The following is a 24,423-nucleotide window of genomic DNA, read 5'->3' as shown; positions in this document are numbered from 1 at the left end:
CAGACCAAATTCTTGGTGCTTTTCAGCTTTTTCTACCTCCTTCATAGAGTCCAAAGGTTATCTCCTCCTTGACACCTTGGATACCCTTTTATTAGCAGGGGTGCATTGGAAACGAAAGTTTACCTTCTGTGTTTTGTAAGTGATGGCTTTAAAGGTCAGAGCTGAGGGGAGCCTGTGACAATAATCTCGAGTCACTAGTACACCCTTGAGGAGAACTGTGGTTTAAGAAACACATGGCAATGAATTTTAGCACTTCATCTTTGCTTGTCCACATTGCAAACGATGATCTCTGTAGACAATTCAGCAGTAATAGCAGACTGGGACTGCACAGCATGTGTCAAGCGAGTTTGAAGATCTTAGAACTGGAATAGCAAGAAATGCTGTAAACTGCGATGCAGGACAGCTGGCTGTGGTAGGACCAGGCTTGAGTATAAGTGACTGGGGTAGCAAAAAATGCTACAGTCAGGCAGAAAGCATTTTACTGGGGTTGTGTGTGTGGAAAACATCTTAAACTGTGAGCCATCCTAGCCACTGTTGTCATTGTCCCCAGTTCCTGCTAAGGACTGAAATCCCCAGCCAGCGTAGAAATAAGGGGCAGAAAAATCCGAAGATGTCTGAAGAAAGCCACTTATTTTTATATGTCTGCATGTCTGGCCACGTCTGTCTCATGCCATTAATTTGAAACTTGGGAAAAATAATTTTCTTTGCGCATATCTCCTTTTGTATCCCCCAAGGCAAATTAAAGATGGCTGGGAGGTTATTTATTTTCGGTAATAATGTAGACACTGCTTCCAGACTTCCTGCTATTGTGTGATTATTTAGATTAATTGACTAGGAAACTGCATCATCATCTCAGGCCCTTAATAAGGAAGACCGCAACATGGATTTACACAGTATTAATGCATATTACTGTGTGACATGGCCTTGCTCTTAGAAGCATATGGCCAAATCTCATTGTTGAGTGTCTACCCACACCAACTGTACTTTTATACTAAGTGAAGGATTGCATGCCACCTTGCCTGCAGGGGCATGGCACCTTGAGAGCAAGAAAGAGATAGCTGATGACATTTTTAGAAACCTTGTTAGTGGACAACTTTGCTCATACTGAAGTCAGCTCCCATCAACCGCTGCTGAGTGTTTCTGACAATTACTGGTGTGCTGCTGGTTTGTGACCCTGTCTCTACATGTGTAATAGTTGGAACCTTAAATATGCTTTTAGGTGCTTTAAAGTGTCATGTTCTTAATAGGGAGAGAGAATCTATACAGAGAAAGCTTTTAAGGCATATTCTGCCCTTTTTGTTTTCCTGCTGAGAGTTTAACAATTCGGTGTAGTTGCCTCACTGCAGCAATACTGCTCTGCAGCAGCTCAGCCTGGTCCAAGGCCCAGGCTTGAGCTGAACAACTCTTACCAAAGCTAGATTTGGAGGATCTTTGAGGTAATCTGTTTCTCCTAGAACATTTCAGTGATTTTTACTGTAATCTGTCAGACAGATAGAGAAGCAGCATGTGCGTGTCCTTCAGCAAACCCAACAGTTTCCTTCGTTACGTCATTTGTAAATCCAGAGTCACTCTGTTGACTTCACTGCTATTGACATGATTGGTTTAAAGGAAGGCTCAATTCTCTCCCTTGTGTTAAGTTGCTGTCGCCTTTTTATGGTCTAGGGACTTTGGCTTCTTTTGTACTCAAATAATAATAGAAACACCATACTAATTTGTGTGACTGACTGGAAGAGCCACTGTGGTTTTCCAAATGTTGCATCCTCAGGTTTTAGCGACAAAACCTGATTATTGGTTTGTTCTGTGTACTTTGCTCATTTGCTGTCACAGGGGCATCTTAATACAAGTTATTTATGATATCTCACAATATTATAGTAGCCGCCCTGTAGTACACAATGTACAGTTGATGAAATCTTGGCAATGTGAAATCACAGTACATTGACATCTCTCACGTGAAACATTTGGCAGGGACTGGAGCACCACTGTGTTGGGCAGTGAGGCTTCTTCTTGAGACTCCTCAACAAAGTATGAGACCCAAAAAAGTTTTTAGTCCTCACTCTGGGTGAGATGTGGCGACACTGTGTGACTCTATGTATTTTACACTAATACCTGGGGAAAATCTTAAAAATCCCAACCAAATAAATTAGGAAATGTACTCAGACTGTGTGTGCTTTCAAAACCAAAAAGTGAACATTATTGTAAGGCCCACTAGAGTGAAGATAACCTTCTTGGAGACTGTGCTTCATGGAACAGTAGTTAAATGTTGTCGTTTCTTACTTTAGAAATGAGACAGGTATTTGTAGCCATGTGACTCTGAGCTTTATCTGTCAATTCTATACAACACAGGAATCTATAGAGAGCGGACTGAACTCCTAAAGTCTGGGCTCAGCATAAGCTTGGCTCAGCAAGAAATCGAAAGTGAACATGTAGATCATAGCACGGTCACCACTTCCATCCTGATCCCAATGCTGTCAGTGCTACCTACTTCTAAAGAAGGATCAGGCAGTAGGAGCAAGCCTGATGATTTTAACCCCAAATTGCTTTATTGGCCTATGAACTCTGCAGTCTTCCAAATATTTGTGTTCTCTCTCTCTTTACCTAACACTCATAGTAAGTGCAAGTATGTCAGTCTCTTCTTGGGTGGCTCTAAAGTCCCAGTTGAAGTTTTCAAGTGGGCATGTCCAGCCATGTACTCAATTCCTTTCTGAACCCTCTAAACCAGAAGATGAGTGTTCCTATGATATTAAGTACTTAATTAGCACCTTGTGCACTCTGAGTATGTCAGGCAGACTAGCAGAGCATAGAGAATGAGTGACAGTAGAGATGCATAAAGCACCTTAGTTCTGTTGACCTGGGTTCCCTGATCTCCCACTCTATAGCTCATCTCACATGTCTCTGTCTTGCTGTCCAGGTTTTATTGGGATTTGACCATGCTGCTCCTGATGGTAGGGAACCTGATCATCATCCCTGTGGGCATCACTTTCTTCAAGGATGAAAACACTACCCCGTGGATTGTCTTCAATGTGGTTTCAGACACGTTCTTCCTTATCGACCTTGTCCTCAACTTCCGAACAGGCATTGTGGTGGAGGACAACACAGAGATCATCCTAGACCCACAGAGGATCAAGATGAAATACCTGAAGAGCTGGTTTGTGGTGGATTTTATCTCCTCCATCCCTGTGGACTATATCTTCCTGATTGTTGAAACCCGCATTGATTCTGAGGTGTACAAGACAGCCCGGGCTCTGCGCATCGTGCGCTTCACTAAGATCCTCAGCCTCCTGCGGCTGCTGCGGCTCTCCCGGCTCATCCGCTATATTCATCAGTGGGAGGAGGTGAGCAGAGGCTGTGATGCACTTGCATCCTAAATCTTTTCTCCACTTATGCTGGCATTATGCAAAAGTGCTTTCTTTGACCACCCATTCTCCTTCTTTATGCCAGTGTGAATGCTAAAGAACTGTGTCTTGAGTCTAATGCTTTGCTTTTAGCAGGTTCCTGAGAGGGCCTTCAGCATATTGTTACTTAGTCACTTGACACTGTACTATTTATCTGCTTCATGATCATAACATATATAATCTGTGGAGATGATGTGTGGGCTGGGAGGAGAGTAAGTACAGGTGGACCCCCTGCAGGAAGTGTGTAGTTACAGAGCTGCCTGGGAAGGTGTCATTAGCCACGCAACGGAGTCTTGCCCTCTGAGAGCCCCAAAAGGTCCAGAAACAGCTCAGAGGAAAGGTCTAGAGCCAGTTGATTCGCCGAACCTGTGGCATTTGCTTACCCAAGCGTCTTCTTCTTTTACATGCTTATCTCTTGAATTAATGTCTTGGTGATGTATTTATAACCTTCTTGCTTTCTAAATTCTCTGACACTATGTTAGTGGAAGGAAGTGTAGAGTGTACACTCTACACTAGAGTGTAGAGGAAGAGGAAGGAAAAGCAATCTGCAAACAAATAGGGTCTGTTCAAAGAGGAAATAAAGGCCTGGTGAACAGCAATAGCCCTACTACCCCTGGCCCCCCGCTGTTCCCAGGGGAGTTCCAATATGCAGGGTGAGTGTCAGGCCTAATGGGAGTGAAGCCACAACCTTACAAGTAGCTTGAAGATTAGTTATTTTTTCCTGTCTCTGTGCTCTCCAAAGCAGAAAGAAAGCTCCCTGCAGCTTTCTCCACATGTCAGGAGCATATTTTCAGGACAAGGAAAGCTGGTCAAGGCAATTTCATCTCCCTCCCCATACTTTCTCCTCTGCGTTGGAGCAGAGCCCGATGCAGAGCATGATCTAATGCAGAGTGTGCTCCTGGGAATGTGAAGGGAAAGCAGCCATGCAAGTCATGGCTAGATTGCACTGAGCTGTCAGAACACTAATTCATGGTAGAGCTGAACCGTTTCCACCTCCCAGCATCACAGACTCAGAGGGAGAGCATTGGTGTATACTTTACAAATTTCAGGCTTCATCTTTGTGGTGGTAAAATTTGCAAATGCTTCACTTACAGCGGAGTGTAATGCCTTGTTGAGGTTTGGGATGACATTGTGCCACATGCTGTATGAATGTATAGGGAGAGACGGCTACAGCCCTGAAGAATTCACTACCAGGTTGTTTTGCTTCATAGTGGGGGCAGGCAGGAAGTGCATAGAGAGATGGAGATAAATAAAGCCGAAGTGTCTTTCCCGGTGTGACTCAGTAAGTCAGAGACTGAGCAGAGCAATGAAATATCTCCAGGTCTGTTGTCCTGTCCCTTGGTTGCAGTGCTTCTCTGTCCTCTGATCCCAGAACGCTCAGGAAAGGCAAGTTGGTGGCTTCAGCTGTTGTCAAAGTAGCTCCTTCCTACAGATTTACATGTAGCCACAGCTGTGCAGGGCTCCGTGCTTGCTTCTCTCTGCTCCTTGCCTTCCTTTCCATAACATGGTTGAAGAGGAATTAAGTATATTTGATATTGATATTGATATTGATTTGATACTGAATTTGTTTTAAAAAATAATGAAATGAAAGCAAATCAGCACCCTTTTCCTGTATGCTTCTCATACAGTTCCATTGAGCAGCCATTTCTAGTTTCAGTCTGGTAATACAAATCGGTGGGGTGTTTTGCCCTTTTGCTGGCTGTCATGGGTACCATGGGCAGCCCAGCCAGGTGCTCTCCGGATCCCCCCTGAAGAACAGACTCCCTGGAGCGATGCAGTGCTGCAAGTGGAAGGGACAGATGGTGTTGGATTGCAGTTTGAGACTGCAATGCAGACTCTGTTATGCATTGCAGAGCCCAGCAGAGCAAACATGATAGTCTTTTTTTCAAACAGGGCTCAACCCAAGCAGCAGTTTCTCGAGATAGTATGATACTAGGAGGTTTTCCACCTTCTGGAATGGGGGAGGGAAGCAGAGAGAAGGGGCAAGCCCTTGTCATTGGTGCAGTGCATGCTACAAAGCAGCAAGGAGATTGGGAAGAGAAGCGCTGCTTCATCTTTGCGTGGGAGTAAACGGTTGTGCGCCCTGGAACCACACTGACGGTTATTTCTTCCTCTGAAGTGCCTACAGATGATGCATCTCTGAAAGGTCACATTAATCTTTCCTCACTGCACAGATCAGCAGTGGGGATCTGGAAGTGTAAATTCCTGTAGGATTGGAGCACTGTTGGACTAGATTTACTCTGGGTGTACACGAGGGGCAGGCTGCGGTGCAGAGTTAAAGAAAGAGGAGGACTGTTGGGAGAGGGGGTTGCTGAAGAATTCTGGTCTCCTGTGCTCCCCTACACTATCCCACTCTATGTCTAATCTTCCGGGTAGTATCCTTCTCTCATAGGCTCTTTGCATATGACCAGATAAGCTAAAAAAGAGTTGTGAGTAGGGCACACTGGTCCACTGGAGAAGAGTAGGTGTGTGAACTAGAGGAATGTGTGCAGGGCAGTGTGAGGCAGAGTTAAGAGAGGTGGATGCACTAGTCGGAGAGGGAGCATGCTGCGGTGTGTCTGGATGGAGCATCCAGGCTCACCTGTACTGAGCTTTTGCAGGGACTTTTGATGAAGCAATTGCTGCTGCCATGGGAAACTTAGCTCCTTGCTTATAACTAGTGCTGAGACTCTGGGTCCTGTATGAGGAGGAGAGGGGGCTCCAGTATACACAGAGATGTTAATCTACTTACTCTGCCTCCTAAATGAACATTACATCTGTGCGTTAGCATAATTCCGAGTAAGTACAGGCGTAAGTGATCACTTCCTGAGTTCACAGTGATCCTCTCCGTTTCTTCCCCTGCACTTGTCCATGCTCTGCATGAATTTATCACTCACCCTGCAGTGAGGAGAGAGCAGCCTTCTCTAAGGCTGCAATGCTGTAAAACAGCCAGCCACTCATCAGTTCCAGATCAATGCTAGTCATGAGTCTGTGGGCTCAAGAGCCAGTGGTTTGAAGTGCCTGCACCATTCTGGCTCAGCAGCAGACTACTCTGACATCCTCCCCCAGACCTGAAATGAGTGCTTTGGGGGACTACAGCTGGGCAAACACCCTAAAGAAAAAAGAAAAAAGAAGGGAAAAAAAAAAGAAACACAACCTAATGCACTCATGTTCACTGGAGTACAAAAATAAGCTTAATTCCAAATGTAGCAGTTTCATTTGCATTATCCATTTTGCATGAGTGGTCCAACGAATGAATTTACCAGTAGGGCAGAATATAAATAGAGTCTTTTTGAAGCGTCTGCCATACCTACCCTGCAGTGGGAAGCTTGATTGCAATGTGGGAAGGCATACTTGCACTGGCTCAAGCCTAGCTGGCCTGAATATCATTAGAAACTTCAGTGTCTGGTAGTTGCCAAGTCTATAAGCAGAGATCCAGGAGGGCTGGCATGGCCTGCGCCTGGAGCTCTACTGATGGGGTTAGAACGAACATGGGTACTCAGTCATGCCTTGGTCATACGCCGGGAAGCTCTCATCATCTCGGCCTTTGAACTACTCCAACAGTTCTTCGCGGTATCTGGGTTGGTCTGTGGTTCTTGACCATGTGAACATGGAGGCACATTGTCGCTCACAGGGTCAGGGAGTTGGGCCTTCACACTGTTGTCTCTGAGAAACTGTTCAGAGAAAGCAGACTCTGAACACTAACATCCTACAAACCTTATCCCAAGGTCACCCAGCAGAGAGAATAAAAGCAGAATAATACCACGTAACCCATATACCAAATCAAACCAAGCCAATACAGTTCAGATTGTGACTGTTAAACAAAAAACACTCTTTAGGTATTCATAGGCAAAAATGATTGATTTTTTTTTTTTTCTAAGAGCAATTTGCTGAGCTTTCCCTACTTTATGCACAGCATCTACCCCCTGTGTTTGGTGCCGGGATGCAGTAACCTATATTTAAGATCAAACTATTTTAACTTACAAGTAAGGAACATTTATTGGGACAACAGTAAATTCCAATTCCTATAAATTGGTTTCCAAATAGCACATAGGCTTAGATAATGAAAACATTTTTATTTCAGAATCTGTGTGAGGGATTATGATGGGAAGGAAGGGAACCAACGGCTTTTAATACATACCGCAATGAAAAGATTATAATGAGAGAATTTTATCAGATTTTTGTCAGAAAAAAAATTATAGTTTTCAATTTTGGCAGCTGAAACCAGAAGAAAAGGGAAATTTGGTGATTTTCTAACCATTACATCAATGAAAACTTGAAAACTTTCCTGAATGCTGTTCTTTATTCCCTTGAGTTTCCATATTACATAGAAGTTTTAGAATGGAGGGAATGCATTTTGTCAGGTGGGTTACTGGCCACAGATGACATCATCTGAAAGATGACATCGCTTTAAGAAGATTCAGAGATATTTAGAAAACTGATTCAAAAGCTAGAGGGCTTATGTGTAAGGACTGCGAGAGAGCTTCCAAAGACTATGAGAATATGTCTCCCAATTGATTTTCGTTTTGATTTGAACAGCTAATTCTCTTAGTTTCTTCTGACCTATTTGTAGCCTTCCTTACGTTAAATTAAAATAATGTGGCTCATGGGCTGGGGGATGTAATGTTAGGCCAAATCCATAACTGGATCCTGAGAAGGGAGGAGCTGGGCAAAATGGTTGTTCTCAAGTAGCACAGCAGGGTCCCATTCCATGAGCAGTTCCAAATAGCTTAGCAGATTTTTTATCGATATGATTTGCAATTCTGTCATGTTAAATAGCAAGGCAGACCCATGAGAGTAACTCATTAAAACCTCTGGCCACCCTTGAGTAAAATCAGACTCAACAAACACTGGTAATATGGCAGGGAGGGGGAGAATGGGCTGGATTTCTTCCTAAATTTGCATTACCTCATTTCTGAAGGCAGCGTTATCAACCATTTGTCTTTAATGTCATTACAGGAGCTTATTAGAACCGTAATGCAAGTTACAGCAATTTGCATTCTCACTGCACAAAGTGACCCAAAACTCAGGCATCTTTTCCTTTTAGAGAAAATCTCAGCTGCACTGAAATCGATGGCAAAAAACTCTTGTTAACATATTAGAAGAAGGTCCTTCGAGATTTTACCACAGCCATTTGCACTGAACTATTCTCACTCATGCAGCACAATATCCTTGCAGAGGGAGGACAGACAACGGAAGGAAACAGATTTTCTCCATTCCTGTACAGACATTGAGTTTTCCCTTATTTGCCCATGGGCAGCTAGTGATCCATCCCCTTCCCTGTGCCGTGTTACCTATCAGGAGAATGAAACCTAAAAAAGTATTTTGGTGGAGCTTGTCTTCAGCAGGAAGTTCTACTGCTATAATGCAAATTAAGCTTTCTACCTGGGCAATGAGAATACAATTTCAAAGAGAATATTGTAAAAAATGGGTTCTAATGAATTATAAGGAGCCGGGCAAATATTTGAATAGCTGCACAGCTACAGAGGTTGCCATAAAAAGGAAAAAGCCTTTTATTTTTTTTTTACAGTCACCTTCTGGCAGTGCTTAATGTGTCTTCTGTCAACAGGATGGTATGACAGGGGGAATAGATGGCTTGAGGGCTTGGGATTAGGGCACACAGCCATTTGTCTCTAGGTCAGTAGTTCACATCCAGCTTGTAGCAAGTGAAAGTCATTTGCCATCTCATGGATGTTTTTTCTCTGATCTGTTTTTAGTAGACAGGTGCCTGTGTGACAAAATCATCTAGGGGACTGGCCCTGGTAAGCCTCAGGCTCCCTGTAGCAGCAGCAATGGGGTTAAATTCCCCCACGTGTCTGAAGCTAATTCTCCACTGACCAGGGTGTAAGACATGTTAATAAGAGGGTCTTGCCTGAGCCCAGTCTCTGGTTCTCTGTGTCACAAGGGCCGTCAGTCTGGGCTTTTATGCTGGAGTGGAATTATAAAGGTTTTCAAAAGAGATAAGCTGATCTCCTAATGATCTCTAATCACTGTGATAGCTGGTTGCTGCTCCAGCCTTTCATTTTCTTTTTCCCCTCAGACTCCTCCCAGCATACTCCTTACACGTCCCTTCACTGGACGCTGTGGTAATTTTGCCTTTCTCTTGGGGAGCTCATGTCTCCTTATGTCTCTGCCAGCACCAGCTGCCTGCAGCTCAATGCCCATATCTTGCCAGCTGCCTGTCATTTTTCTTCAGGCCATTGTTTCTGGAGGGGGGTTTCTGGCAGGCTTTATTACTGCTCTTGTGTTACAATAACAGAGGGTCCTCAAAGGAGAAGTGCTGGAGCCTGGCATGAGGAGATTCCTCCTGCAATCAGTGTCATTTTCTAAGATTTAATACCATGGAGGCTTCGCAGTTTATTGATGAGGCATGCTCCACCTGCAGCGATGGAGGGACCCTGGGCCCTCAGCATATTGACATTGCTGTCATATAGCATCACAGCATGCTTATGGAGGGTGTTGTGACCTACATCAAGTACATCTGTAACAAGGAGAGGGGTCTGGAGAACCCTGTGCTCTGACTGCAAAGCTTATGGAAAACTTCTGGGAGCCTTTTAAAGCACAGAAAAGTCCTGTGAGCTCAGGAACCAGCAGGGGCAGTGCCCAGTTCCCTTAGATGAACAGAGATTCACACCTCAGTAGAGCTGTGCCCCATAGAAAAAGCACTGTGAAGGCCAGCCTGAAAGGTCTGCACCCTCCGTGAGGCTGGACCTGAGCACCTCAGGTTGCGTTTGTGCACGTACAGCCTGCACAGTGCTCTTCAGAGCCAGGGCTGAGCCTTGTGTCAATACATCATACGGTGGATATATGATGTACGTCTATACAGTGCTGATGTTAGGAAGAGCCAACCAGCTTTGGAAGCCATTCAGAGGGAGATTCCTGTTACAATTTGGGTTGCTGATCCAATGACGATCGTGGTTTTGTCCTTTAGCAGTATGGGAATCATGTTCTGCCAAACTCACCCAATACTTTAAGGCCAGTGTGTCTAAGGTACATTAGCCTTGGCAAGTGGTAGCAAATTAATTGCTGTTCTTGTTGAAGCTTCTTCCAGGAAGGCACTATTGATTGCATTCATATCAAGTGAAAAACTTTAATGAGGTAGCTGAAGAGAACAAGATTTCCTTTCCTCACTTTTTGTATTTAGCAAGATAGGGTTGGAAAGGAACGTGCCAAATCTGTAAGTTGTGTGAATGAAGCAGGAGCTTGGCCCAGCTATGACCACAAAAAAAAAAAAATCAAGTTCCTTAGTGAGGGAGGAAGAAGAGGGGATTTGGGGGTGTAAGGAGGAGCACAGCAGCATGGACTTGCTTTTCGCCAAGAGAGATGAAGTCAGTTACTTCAACTCCCCACAGAGTATCTGCATGTGCTCTGGGCCAGTCACTGGGCAAGGGGAAGTGCCAGATGGGGACCTGAACAGCTGCTCCTGCTGGAGTTGGAGTGAAAGGGACAGCAAAGCTCTACTAACAGGAGAAGAAAAATACCTCGCTCAATGGCATAATTAAGGGTTTAGATTCTGGAAAAGAATCTGCGTCTGAGCAGCCCTTTAGATTTTGCTTTGCTTGTCTCCCCCCTGGAAGCTGATGGGCATTCTGAGGCACTACTGAACACCAGAGGAATCCAAAGTAGTGGGTACCTACCTAATCCATTTTGTTGTAGCAAGTAGATAGGCCTGGTAGGAGAGAACAACCAATTATCAGTACACCTCCCTGTCTGTAGACACAACACCCTGTGGCAAGTGCTGTTGTGTTGTGGAGCCAAAGGCAGAGCAGAAGCCTGAATCCCTCTCCCAGACAGAGCTCACTAGGATGGAGTGCAGTGTTCAGACCTCAGGCTCTAGAACCACCGCTAGATAATGCTGTGAGCTGAAGAATTCATATGCGTTGCCATGCAAACAAGGTAGCCGAAGGCAAGCTCTTGCCTTTCAAAGGTGCTGTGCACTGAGGAAGGGGGATAGAGCGATGTCAGCCATGCAGAAAGGTCAGGACCCATCCTGCCGGCAGGGCTGTACGAGAGCTTAGCTGTCTGGAAAGGCCTGACCCTGGCCAGGCTGGCTGGGGAAAGAAGCAATGCTCTTCGACAGGGCAGCAAAACCCCAGGCCAAGCTTTGGCTCGGAGCAATTCTCACTTCCACTCTAGAGAACAAGTTGCCAGCTGCAGTGCAAGACTGCAAGACACCATGTGTGGGGCACCGGAGATGGAAAGCCCCGGCCCTGAGAACATGTTTGTTTTTCACCCTGTTTTCTTCTTGCCAGAAATATACTAATGCAACACAAAACAGCCTTACTTTCCCCACTACTTTGAGGTGAAAGGAAGAAGTCTTTCTTGGGAAGGACAAGCTTCACTCCTGAGCAAGGAACAGAGAGGTGTGAACATTTAATGGGCAAGAGCCTTATTGATGAAGTTATTTTCTGAGCACCGCTGTGAAAAGAGCTGTTTCGAAGACAGTTTCAGGACATGCAATTATCCAGTTTGCCAGCTTAATGCATTCAACTTAACCTCATTTTTATGAAGCAGAAATCAATGTGGTAACTTTTTCAGAGCGGAGAGATGACATTTTATTCTTACTTTTCTCATAAGGATGCATATTTTTAAGCTTCCTCTTCTACTTTAACTCCTCCCTCTCCCAGTTTTGATCAGGCAGGAATAGCGCAAGGGCTAGAGGAAAGGGTGAGGCAATTTCCACATTCCCAGAGTCACATCAGAATGGAAAATATTTCTGAATTCTCTTTGCAGTACATGACAAAATTTTCCTTATTGCCCTCTTGGAAGAGGACTTGGAAGTACATCTATGACTTCAAGAACTTTTTAATTCATTTCATTCCAGCACCACTTCACCAGGGAAGAATTCTCATGTGTTGTTGACAGTGCTGATCTTCGCCCCAGTTTTGCGTTCCAAGGAACGCGTGTCCCCTGTTCTCTGCTCTTCCAGCGTCTGTCACCTTCTCTACTCCCACATGGTCAGGGATATTTTGGTAACTTTTCCTGCCTTGTGTCTTCTCCCCTTCCTAAGCAAGAAGTCCTGCAGAACAGCAGCTGCCAGAGCTGTGAGCTGGATAATGTTTGTCCAGAAGTTCCTCAATAAGAGGGTGCCATGAAATTGAAGAGAGCAGGGTAATTGCCCTGCTTTTCATTAACATGCCACCTCTCCTAACCCTCGCACTTCCTGAAGTGCAACCGCACCACATATATGGTATTTTACTCTAGTGACACATGCAAAATCCTTGCAGACTAAGGATAAAACTTTACAGTAAAAATGTTAAGCCCAGGCTTACTGTGCTGCCACCTTCCGCGTTGTGATTATCTTATGTTCAAGAAAGTAAGTGCTTTAGTTTTTTGATTCTTTCGGGTAAATGTGATTTGTAGCTCTTTCTCCCTCCCTCCGATCAGTGCCCCGTGTGGGTTTTTTATTATAAAAGTTGACAAAACCCTTTCATTGGTGCCCCTTATTTCAAGCTTTTGTAGTGGATTGATGCCACAACAGTCCCAAAGAGCAGAGCAGCCCAAGCCTGCCCCAGGGCTCCCTGAGCAGCGCAGCGCGTGACTCAGCAGTGGATGCACTGCAGCATCGGAGGGACGGATGGTGGCAGCCAGCCACACGCTGGGCAGTGCTGAGCTGGGTCAGCTGCAGAGGAGCCTGGACCATGCAGCATTCCCAGTTCTCACCTCGGTGGTTCTCTACATGATCAGGTTGGTCAAGGGCAGAATGCAAGGTTATATGCATGTACAGAGGGAAAGGGGAACGAAGACTGTGGACTGTGGCTTTTTAATCTAAAGACAGAACTGTTTTCCCTGACTGTGTACAATGCCAATGGTGACTCGATCTACCTTGGCAGGGCCATGTAGCAGGCAGTTCCCTGCTGAAGTGTTGGTGATTGTGTCTTTTCCATTTGCTCATCCAGTATTTATGAGGGAGAAACCAGAAATCAAGGAGGGCCTGATCACGGGAAACATCCTGCCTTTCATGACAGCTGGAAAAAGAAAGTGAGAGATGTGATCTGAAAACAGAAATACCAGAATTATTCTTCTAGTGTCCTTCTGGGCTAAGCCACACGCCTGTAGTCCCGCAGTGTTCCTTTCCATAAATTTAAGATAATAATGTAGTCACCTCACAGATCTTAAACAGCTGCTGTTTAATTTAATTCACACTTTTGAGGTGCCATTAGGCCTGGGATCTGCTCTGACATAGACCCTGAGCAATCCCATTGAGATATGACATAAACATATACATCTCTGCTAAGTACCCTTTGGCAGGTCCTGCCCCAGGGCTGGGGGGACACCGTTCTTACTGTTCTCTAGAAACAGAGCCCTAACCCAATGTGGGACATACATATCTTTATCTTAGCACACCCTACTGTCTCATGTGCCTTTTCATTATTCTGTGATGTATCTAATATCCTCTCCCTTGGCCTGTTGACTTGGTGTCATCAAGGTAGATGAGCACAGAAGAGGATGGTATCATGGTTATTGTGTATCTGAGGGTTAGGAGAGAAGGAGAAGGTTGCAGAATGTGTTTCTCATGTTTGGATCCAGCCAGGGTAGATCATCAAGAAAGGATGATGGTCTGTGCAGTGTGCAAGTGGATTTTGAGTAGAAGGAGATGGGCCTGAAGGGAAATCTTGAGGTAAGGAGTGAGTTGAGTGTTGGCCAGGAGCTGAAGATGGCTGAGGACAAATTGGAAAAGATGTGACTTGGTGCAACGGTAGTGGAGGAGAGAGCAGCAACACTGGGCAGCAAGCTCAGGGAGGGGAAGCCACTCTGCAAAATGCTGCCCAGTGCTGAGGTGTGCACAGAGCCGAACCCCAGGGACCAGGGAGCAGCTGGGAGTCCGCTCTCGCGTAGGATCACGTTAGGTCTGGCTCCACTCTCGGGTGGTGGAGCCTGTGGAGGGTGAACTTTGAGAGAACCTCATTCTGCGCTGGCAGTGACAAGCAATCAAACAAGCAGCAGCAGTGCTTCCTTGTAAACACTGGGAAGAAACTGTGAGGATAATGTCCCTTAAAGCAGCTGACAGGCCTGCTCTTCCTCAAGTCCCTGGAGGGGGTGGAGAGCAGTTAAGACGCAGCAGCTGTGTTTGGGTTTTTTTTCATTTGTATATTTTTTTTTTCCACCCAGCAAACTGCCGGGTGTTAATTCCTCTTGATTTACTCTGTCTCAGTGCAGCCCAGTTTGGAGAGGCTGTCCCTCAAATAGGGTTGATTAGACTCCTCTCCAGTGTGCATCACCCAAACATCCACTAATTCCACTTTATCCCAACAGTGGGATTGGCTTTTCTGATGCTACAAAGAATCGAGCTGAAATTGTATAGTTAATTATACAAACTTGATGCAGCCAAAGTCCAGAGATCTCTATCAGGGCTCAGCAGTCATCACCAAGGAAAGGTTCTCAGCAGAGAAATAATTTCCAGTCGTCCTCTCCTCACCACCACACAAAACTGGTCCCACCTACTGGGCCCAGCTCTAACTGATTTCTGCAAGTAGCAGGATGTACCTAGGGGAGATGAGACATGTCAACGTGACCACATCACTGAGAAATCCCTTCCCTTTCAGTGATAAAGGGATGCAATACTGACACCACCACCCTGCTCCCCCATGCCCCCCCCAAATTCACTGTACTTGTAAGTTGTCCCTGAAGAATACAAGTGGTGGGTCAGGGGAACTGTGCCTCTGCTACGCTGGAAGGTTGTTCTAGCACATCACAGAGGTCAGAAAAGCTTGGTAGCAGCCCTGACAAACGGCTTGGCTGGCAGAGCCTTCCCATGGCCCTTACCTGCCCATGCATGCCACAGGGATATCTGAAGAGACCATCTAGAGACAGCCTAACCAACTGCACACCTCCCAGTGGCTCCCTGCGGGCTGGCAATATCCCCCGCAGCTGGAGGAGGATATGCTTCTGGTGGGTTTGTGTAAATGTGTTGTAATGCACTGATGAACTTTGGGTATCACATGAGCCCAGCACTTCTTCACTCTCCCTTTATCTCCATCCCTGCCTTGTGCTAGAGCATCCATCCATGGGAGATGCAAAGTGGAGCCTAATGAGTCATGGGGAGCTTGTGCCGTGATCGCCTTCCTCTCTATTTCCATATTACTCTTTCGTGCATAGAAAGGATAAAAAGGGCTGTCATTTGCGTACAGGTGGAGAGGGGAAAAAAATATGCGTGATTCAGGTTGGTTGTGCCTTCTCCAGCAGGCTTCTCCCCCTCCCCACAGGCCTGGCCTGGGGGTGAGCCTTGTTCCTCTGTACTCCGAGCACTTCCACAAAGCGTTGTTCCCTACCAGGATGCGCAAGCATCTTACCAACTGCCTTCGTCAGTTGATAAATTACCTTAAGCCTGTAGGTATGAGGATGGACAGATAGGAACTTCTCCCTTTAGCTCTCCTCCCTCCAGACCTGAAAGACATGTTTGTATGTTGTCTCAAGCATAAGGCAGACCCATTCCAACTCTGGAATGGGAAACAAGGCCAGCATGGTGGGAGGAAAGCAGAATGAAGAGGGCTTCTGTGAAATGAGGGATAGGAAAGGCCTGCTGCATCATCTAGTCTGTCCTGGTGCAGAATTGTATGTCTGATCTTCAAGGGCTGTCGTCAGGTAAGTTTTAAATGTGTCAAGCAGCAATACCTTGTCACTTTTTCTGAGATGTTAATCTTGCAGCATTATCTTGTATAACGTGCAGAGGATTTCTTCCTTTCCAAAGCAGTATGTTGCTGTGCTGAGCTAGGGTCTGACTGTGCTTTGGCCCACAGGCAAGCGGGCCAAAGAGTGCAGAGCTGGTCTTTGCTGTTGCCAGGAGGAAAAGATTGACTTTTCCAGCATGGAAAGCAAAAGGAAAGAGATCTCTTGTATCCACTGGTGAGGTAGAGGGGTCGGCATGTAGCAACGAGCGTAGGCAGCCTGCAGCTCCCTCCTGCTTTGCTGCCTTAAACGGTGCATCCCATGAGTGCCTGCGGGTAGAGTGCAGATATGCTTCAGGGGAGCTTGAGGAATCCTTCCTGGAGCTTCTTCCGTGACCCAGTATGTTGCTAGAGATGAGATGCAAGCACATCATGCTGCTGCTTCTCACGTACAGATTTTTGCCCCTCTCCTTGCCCTCTTCAAGGTCATTTTAGCAGTTGGCAGGGAAGAAAGAATGCAGCCCATTTTAGGAAGATGGAAAAAACCCTTCACTTCCATCTTGGCTCACTGTGAGTGCTGGGAATGCAGACGATGAGGTCTGGAGCCAGGCTGGAACATGTTCCTCTGGCCTTTACCCTCTCCTTCCTCCCCCCTTCCCGAGGCACAGCACGCCGCAAGCTCCTACAGGAGACGGTTTCCTTAAAAAGAACCTTTTTTGCAAACCACTCTCCCCTTATCTGCAGCCTTCAGATGTGGATGTGCTGCGCAGACTGCTGACTGGGGACCTGCAGCAGCTGGCAGCAGCTTTCCATCTGCTGCTGAACAGAGGAAGCTCCCTGGACCTCCCTCCCAACCTGTCTGCAGCAGTGCATCCGCTAAACCAGCCATGCACTGCCATGGGAGAGGTATCCCTCCCCCTTTTAAAGATTCACCAGCATTGCAGAAAAATGCATACCTATCTCCGCTGACTTTGCTCTAGTCTGGAGCACCATGGAGGGGGGATCTTAGTGTCAGAGCAGGATCATCCCCCCAGTGGGATGGGCCTTGGTGAGATTTGCATAGCCCCTGGGGAGGCTTGCACTGCTTCATCTTCCCTGCTCTTTGTATTCAAGCAAACCTATGACTGTGGGCTATAAGCATGGTGCTGGAGGCTCCTGAGGGTGAAAGTGTTGGACTGCTCTGCCATTTGCTTGTCTGATAAATGTTGCCCCAGCCAGAGCAATTGGCGGCTGCAGGATGTGCCGCTCATTCCAGCCTTTCCTTCCTACCTCAGCAGCCTCTGGCCAGCAGCAGCAGAGGGAGGGGAAGCAGCTTCAGAGCCCAGCATTTGACCCTGATCAGCTAATGGGGGTGAGGGAACGAAGAAGAGCCAGTGCTACAATCAGCCATTTGAGTGAAGCAGTGCCTGTTTTGATTAGCCAGCAATTTTTATGGTCATTTAGAGAAAAAAGTTGCCTGCATGTCTTCCCTCCTTCCTGGGGGAGATATGAGCTGTAGGACACCACCCCAAAACTTCCTGTGCTGTTTTTGAAGGGGGGAGAAACTATTCTGTGGAGACATCTTTCAAATAGAAGAGGGGGGAGAGGATATTTCCACAGTGACTGAAGTGGAAAGACCAGGCTAAAAGGGACGGAGCATATTTTGTTCCAGACAAAGCATTTCTTCAGCATGAGGGCTGGGCATCAGCACCCCACACAGTGACTTCTTGCTCCCATCACTTGTTTGCAGATGGTCCAGAGCTTACCCTGTCTGACAGCTAACAACCAGCTCCTTGCCTCTGAGGCTGGCAGTTCAGTGCACTCTGGGTTGCTTTTTGGAGCTGGGAAGGTGGGAAGGTTGCAGTGATCTGCCAGCTTAATTGACAGCTGGCACAGAAAAGGGGATGTGATGATGGATGTGGGGCAGCTGCCAACTCTAAATGCCAGCGCTGGCATCAGAAAAGTGGCAGGAGAAAGGGCCAGGAGCAAGCCAGGGTGGTGGTGGGGAAATGAGCCTGGGACATAACAATGTGAGGGGGGTTAGCGCATAACTCTGTGTTGAAAACCTCGGAAATGTGGCAGACCAGGTGGCTGGCTGGGAGGCTTGACTGCGAGGGCAACGGAGTGCTCCGAGTCCTTGGTACGGAGCCTCTTGGGAGCAGGACAGCAAGCTGTGCGCTTTTCTGCTTACTGCTGGAAAGACCCAAAGCCAGGTGCAAAGGGCTAAGCTCCCTGCAGGTGGTAATTACAGGAGAGCACAGTCAGCCACTTCACAGGCTGACCAGGGAGAGATCTTCTTGATTCCTGGAGCAGTGGCAGCTGGAGGTCATCTGTGGTCATCAGTTCTAGTGGAGACATCCTTTCCTCTTGCGTACATGTGTATATTTGTGTGTATGGGGCTGACAACTTAGCAAAGCCCAGCTGGCTTGCTGGAGGGTGATGGGACATACTGGCCAGGCGCTTGTCTTTGTGGCTAGCCCAGCGTGTCCATGGCTGTCACTGTTGGTCTTCCCTTTATGTCTTTTGCGATGATAAGGATTTGCTGGGTCACCTTGGATGTACCGAATCATAGCAGAGATATGTTGGGTTGGGCAGATCCAGGTGCAACCACAGCCGCTCACAGAAGCCTCTTATACTCCGTGTCAGCCCTGATTTCTGATGCCCTGAATGACGTGGCTTCCTACCTTTCCTTTAGCAAGGGAATGCTGGTAAAAGAGCCTTACAATCACTATTTTCCCTTGATGTTCAATTTAGGGTTTTCCCTAATTGCATCCCAAAACATTCTACTCTACACCTCATCCCTAATGATCCTCAACACTTTCCTCCTCACCTCCCTCTTGACATCCAGCGGGTCTGAAGAGGAGACAGTTGCCAAATTCTTTCTCATTAGTCTTGTCAAAAGTGTTTGCATCCTCCATGATATTTAGTCTACAGATGAGAGATAGGATCTGTAATGAAATCCTGATGTTCAGATCATTTCTCGTCTCTGTAGTAGGGAGAGTTACATAGCTCAGATTGAAATACCAATCATTTGTTCAAAATCTGGACACCAGTCTAATTCTTGCACAGATTGAGGTGCCTGGGGTTTTAGGGAGATGCAAACTAATAACTGGGACATCAGACATCTGTTCCTGACTCCCTTCCATTTTCAGTCTTCCCACTGGGGGCTGTGAAATATTTGATCCCTGAGATTATTTTGTTTACTGCTTTTTGGAGTGCCCACACCCATCTGCATGCTTCAGAGCAAGTTCTCTCAAGGAGGTCTCCACTTCGTAGGTGGTCACGAAAAGAAACTTCACTGCAGTTCCCGTGTCTCACTAGCTGCCCACCATGTGTACAAAATTCTGAAATACGATGGTGCTGTGAACCCAACTGATACTCTTATAAGTTTAGTGAAAGGAGAGGAAATCTTCCATCTTGTGAGATTTCAACTGTATTGGACATGGAACTGGGAAATCAGATCCCATGGTTTTGTAAGTGCTGAAGTAGTGGACCAGGCTCATATCTGCATTCTCCCATTCAGGCTTTGAAATCTGAAGAGGTCAAGTTTGGTGTCCTGCATTTGCTTCATCCTTTGCTCGGTTTAATGTTATCCTTTTGAGGCATCCCACCACCCCTGCTCAGACTGATGAGGTGACAGCAGTCGGAGAAGGGGTCAAGTTTGCCTGAAGTTGGGTTTCAAAACAGCATTTCTTACCCCGTACTGCTCTATCAGAACTCCTTGGCTGCAACTTAACTCCCTATTCCCTTTGTGGATTGGAAAGCACCATAAACACAAAAAAATAAACTAATAGTATTTAAAACAGAGAATCATTTAGTCCTAGTGCTAAAGCTTTCTGAAACACATACTTTAGCGTTGTCTAGGAAGAACGTCCCTACTGCCCTGCTGGTTCTCCTTGCCTGAGCCCATATGTTGCAGCTGCTCCTGGTATCTACATCCTCTGCCTGACGTGCTTGTGTCCTAATTCACATTTCTTGCTCTGCTAAAGCTTTACGGGGTCAGGGATCCGGCTTCATTTATAATCACCGCTGACACTTAATAATAATTCTGCCTTAGGTTAGAAGTGCTCATGGAAAAGACACTCATTACAGTAAATGCAAACCACTGAAGCACTGCACTGGTCCCTTCTCCGTCCCTTCTTACAGCATGGCTTGCTCTCTAGGGCAGAAATCTACTCCTGCGTTGCAGTTTTACCACTCTTTTAGTACCTTTGTGGGGGAAGAAAAGGCAATGTCAGCCTTTCTCGATTCCTGCTGTCACTTCAGCGTGAGTCTGAACTGATTCTTGAGTCCCAGCTTGTCTTGTATGTGCACAGCATCTGCAGAAGAACACATCCAGACGTGGACTACACCAGAGCCTTACTTCTTCCAAGGTGGAGGGCCTGAGTATTTTCTGCCCTTTTGCACAACTCTCATTCATGTGGTCTGGACAGATCAAGTACGACTGAAGCTGAACACCATCCAGGAGCAGATACTCAGCCCTCCTAAATTCACTGTTGATACTTTGAACCTGTGCTACAACTGCAACCACTGCTAGGGATGGCAAAGTGTGTGCCACGAGGCTGACTCCACGTACCTTTGGAGGTGGAGTACGTACCACGTACTTTGCTTGGGGTCCATTCTTACTTTCCGGTATAGATGTAGCCTCTGTGTACATAGTCTGGAACCTTTTGTAGACACAGCCAGTGTAGACATAGCTCTTGTAGAGCACAGTCAGTCACAGAGGTAAAGCAGATTCTACCCTGCACTTAATTTCTCTGAATAAATATTCAGAGGTATTGACAAGGAGGCTCTGCTGCAGCAGCATGCTGGGAGGTGCTTGGGGGTTGTAAAGAATGATCAATGCTGTCATTTTTATGTACTTCATTTCCCCTGGTAATTTTTCAGTGCTTCTGCTGTCATTTTTTCTGCCCATTTCTTCTTACACTGGTGGGGGCAAATATTCCTACTGCTGGACTGGGGGCTTTCACAGCAATGAGGTGTCGTTAAATCAGACAAGGCAGCAGAAGCTGAAGAATGATCCAGAGTATAGACGGCAAGGCAGGAGAGGTCGAATGAGCAGGTTATGAAGTAAATTCCCAAAGGACTCAGTTTCTTTTAAAACTGAACAAGAAACCAAGCAGAGTAGATACGAACGCTTAAAGCAGCTCCATTTCTGTTTCATAGTACAGCTTCTTTATGGAAGCTTCTTCTGTATAGCTTCTTACTCTCTGGTTCTCTGCTGGAGGGGATAAAAAAGCAGAACTGGGACTGGGGGAACACAGGGTGGAGACAAGCATTAAAAAATAATATAAATGGCCATCATAGGATAACTGAGGATAAAAGCATCCCAATTTTAGTTACTTGGGCTACTTCTACACTGTAGGAGTAAAGTGAATTCAGAGAAAATTGATGAGATTGATTAAGGACAGCCTGGAATAAATGAAAAGTTTTAAATTCTCTCCTTTAAGGGGAAGAGATAGAAGAAAAAGCCTGTAAAGTAATAAATGAGCTAGAAAAAGGTGAGGGCCGTATATATTTTTCCTGCCGTATTCAGCAAAGATATGGAGCAGTCAACGAAATTGAAAAGGCAGCAAATTCCAAATGCATTCAAGGAAATACTCTTTCAGACAGCGTGTATTCAGACATCAGAGCTTCTTCCACAGACAACACAATTCAAGGGCAGTTTGGAAGTTTATGTGAGCTATAAGTATATCCAGAGTTATAAGGTAGACAAGAGCTTTGGAAGGTTAAAAAACACTCCTGCTTCCAAGTTTAAATCAATCTCTGACTATTACACAGTCAGCTGAAGTCTTCCAAGGAGGTGGGTTATCATCCTTCTGCCTGATGTGAGGTTTCTTATGCCTTGTTCTGAATTAACTGCTGCTGGTTGCTGCCAAAGAGAGCTTTCTGGAGCAATTGGCCCCCACATCTGATGTGGTTTGACCTTGTTCAGTTGCGGTTTTGACTGAAGTGGGTGAAATTATTCTTTGTGTCTGGTGATGTGAAGGAAGCCAGGCTCACCGTCCAGGAGAGGATTGAATCAGGAGAGAGTGGTCAGTCCCATTCCCACCAGGATTAAAAGCAAAAGTTGAATAGATGTAGCAGCAGAGCCCTTTCAGAAGGAAAATAGCAAAAATTGGGTCAAAGCAAATAGCTTTGTTTAAATAATTCTATCATGCAATGTGCTTTTTGGAGAAATGCCAATAAAATACTTTCTGATCACATGATGCAACAAGAAGAAAAGGTTTCATTAGGACTTTGTTAACATTTGTGCGAGCATCTTGCAATGCCCTGGTGGTGTCTGGGTCCCTTCCTGCCCTGACAGACAAGTACCTACCATCGAATGACTCTTCTTTTTCAGGGGAAAAGGATAAAAACCTGCCTGTGGAAGGCTGTGGCCTTTTAAAAGCACTTAATAATATCTTTTGCTTCTCGGATGCTTGGTTGGTATAGGTTTGCTGGAAAGAAAGGGTTTGAAGTGTGAAGAATTGCTTCAAGGAGAGAAGGGCCCTGTACTGGGAATAAGAAGGGGGACTTTACATTATGAGCTTGATGACATGCCTCCAGGCCTCAACCTCTGAGGCACAGCTGGGGACAGAGGGCACAGCAGCACTTTTTTATAACGCCCTGGTATTTTGCTTGAACATACAACATCCCTGCCAAACCATTATTATTACTATTACTATGATTATTGTAATACTATTGTGTTATACCCCTAAAAGAGCTGGTAAATCTCCTCCTTCTCCTGGGCTGCAGCTCTGGGGATTTTTGCCTTGATACCTGTCATCAGGCAGCATTTCCTTTTGGATTTCTAATTAAAATGGCAGCCTTTAGGGACTATGATCCTGCCCGGCATATATTCATGGAGATTTAAGAACATTTTAGGTAGAGTTTAAATACTGCTTTTAAACATCTTTGTTCTGACTTAGTTCAGTTTTCTATAATCAGCCAAAGTATCTATATAGAACCACAGCAGGAATTAACCTGTCATACTTTCATAAATACACGAATCCACTGCTTGTTGGTTAAAAAATAGTTTTCCCTGCCCCAGATTCTTAAAGCAAATAAAAAATGCAGCCAGACACTTCACCCCCACTCTTCACACTCCTCCTGGGATCAGTGCATGTGCGTGCATGGGAGGGTAATGGCTGTGTTTCCTCCAGCACCTCCTCTTCCTCTCTTTTCTCTGTCTCTCCTCTGTGAAGGTTACGGGAGGGTACAGGTTTTCTGAGGTACTCAGGGAGTTATTTTCACTACACCGTTCTTTTAAGAGATGTCTTCTCTAAGGTGCACGTTGCAGTACTGAAAAGGTTATATTGCTATTATTACTCTAAAAGAGGAGGAGGGCGTTTGTCTCCTTGTTACTTGTCTCGGGCTGGATGCGACATGTGTGACACACTGTATGCAAATACGTTTACATCAGTTCTGTGCAATGAAATCTTTTGGCGCTCTGCTGGCAAACTGTTGAGGTCCCTCAAAAGATGATTCAGATCCTTGTTGGAAATATTCAGACCAGCCTCCATCAAAGCAATTTAGGAAAAAACACCCCAAGAGTAACAAAGTAATTTAAGTTTGTACTACTAGGGAGAAAACAGCAGCCTGCCCAGCAGCCTGGCACACCTCTCTGCTGAATTTGGCCAGGGCTGCAGTCAAAAATTTTCTTCATTGTGGTATGAAGTGCACGATTCGTCTTCTCTGCTGTTTCTGAAATGTTGCAGGCAAGAAAAAGAGTACCCAAAGTGGATCAGCGGAGACTTTGCAGGCAAATGCTCAGCCCATCTGAAAATCAGGCCATTGTACTGAGCATCCTCAGCCTGTGAACTTTGGTCTCTGTTCAAATACAGCGTCCCTGAGTTTGCAGCCGGAGGAGCTGTCATTATCTGTGCTCACACTCTCTGCCTCGTGGCGCACGAAACCATCTGAGTCTCCAGGCCTGCCAGGCCGGTTCCTTCCATGGATGTTATAATCACTAACAGCAGAAAAAAAAGTCAAGGGTGGAAGTTGTGCTTGGTTGCCGTGGTTGTAATCAAATTAAAGTAGAGGATTGAGTTAGGTGAAAAGCACTTGATCTCCCTGCGAGAACGTGAAGCATCCTGGCAGGCTGAGCTGTGCTATAAGCAGCAATAGGTTATGCTTTTGTACATAAATATAGTCCCACCTAACACACTGCCAGCCTCAGAGGGCAGATGCAGTGAGGAGAAATTTACATTATCGGCTCTGTTTAAAAACAGGAGGAAAAAACTTGCCATCACTTCAGTTGACAGAAAGCCTGATCCTTTAAACAAATGCTAGCTCCAGAGCCCAGGAGAGATCAGTGTGAAAATATGTGTAGCTGCGGTTCTTTTAAAGAGCCCGTAGGACTCATTTTGGCTGCTGCCCTGATCTCTCTGTGCTGCTTCTATAGGATCCCCTGTATGGAGGTTTAGCTGAGGAGCTGCAGGCCAGATTTCTGTAGGGAAAGAGCCTACAAACTCTTCTGCTTC

At 45.9% G+C, this 24,423-nt stretch overlaps 1 protein-coding gene across 1 annotated transcript in view; it reads left to right on the top strand.

Moving 5' to 3' along the window:
- The window catches only part of HCN4 (hyperpolarization activated cyclic nucleotide gated potassium channel 4), a 103,374-nt gene that overhangs the window by 26,352 nt on the left and 52,599 nt on the right, over positions 1-24,423 (top strand). The window contains exon 2 of the mRNA XM_054214174.1: positions 2,909-3,332. Coding sequence (XP_054070149.1) covers positions 2,909-3,332 — 424 coding nt within the window. The remainder of the gene's footprint in view (positions 1-2,908; positions 3,333-24,423) is intronic.

This window comes from Rissa tridactyla, chromosome 9 (assembly GCF_028500815.1).
Source record: "Rissa tridactyla isolate bRisTri1 chromosome 9, bRisTri1.patW.cur.20221130, whole genome shotgun sequence".
Taxonomy (NCBI): Eukaryota; Metazoa; Chordata; class Aves; order Charadriiformes; family Laridae; genus Rissa; species Rissa tridactyla.
The sequence above is the reverse complement of the archived record's forward strand: the minus strand, read 5'-3'. Positions and strand labels throughout refer to the sequence as shown.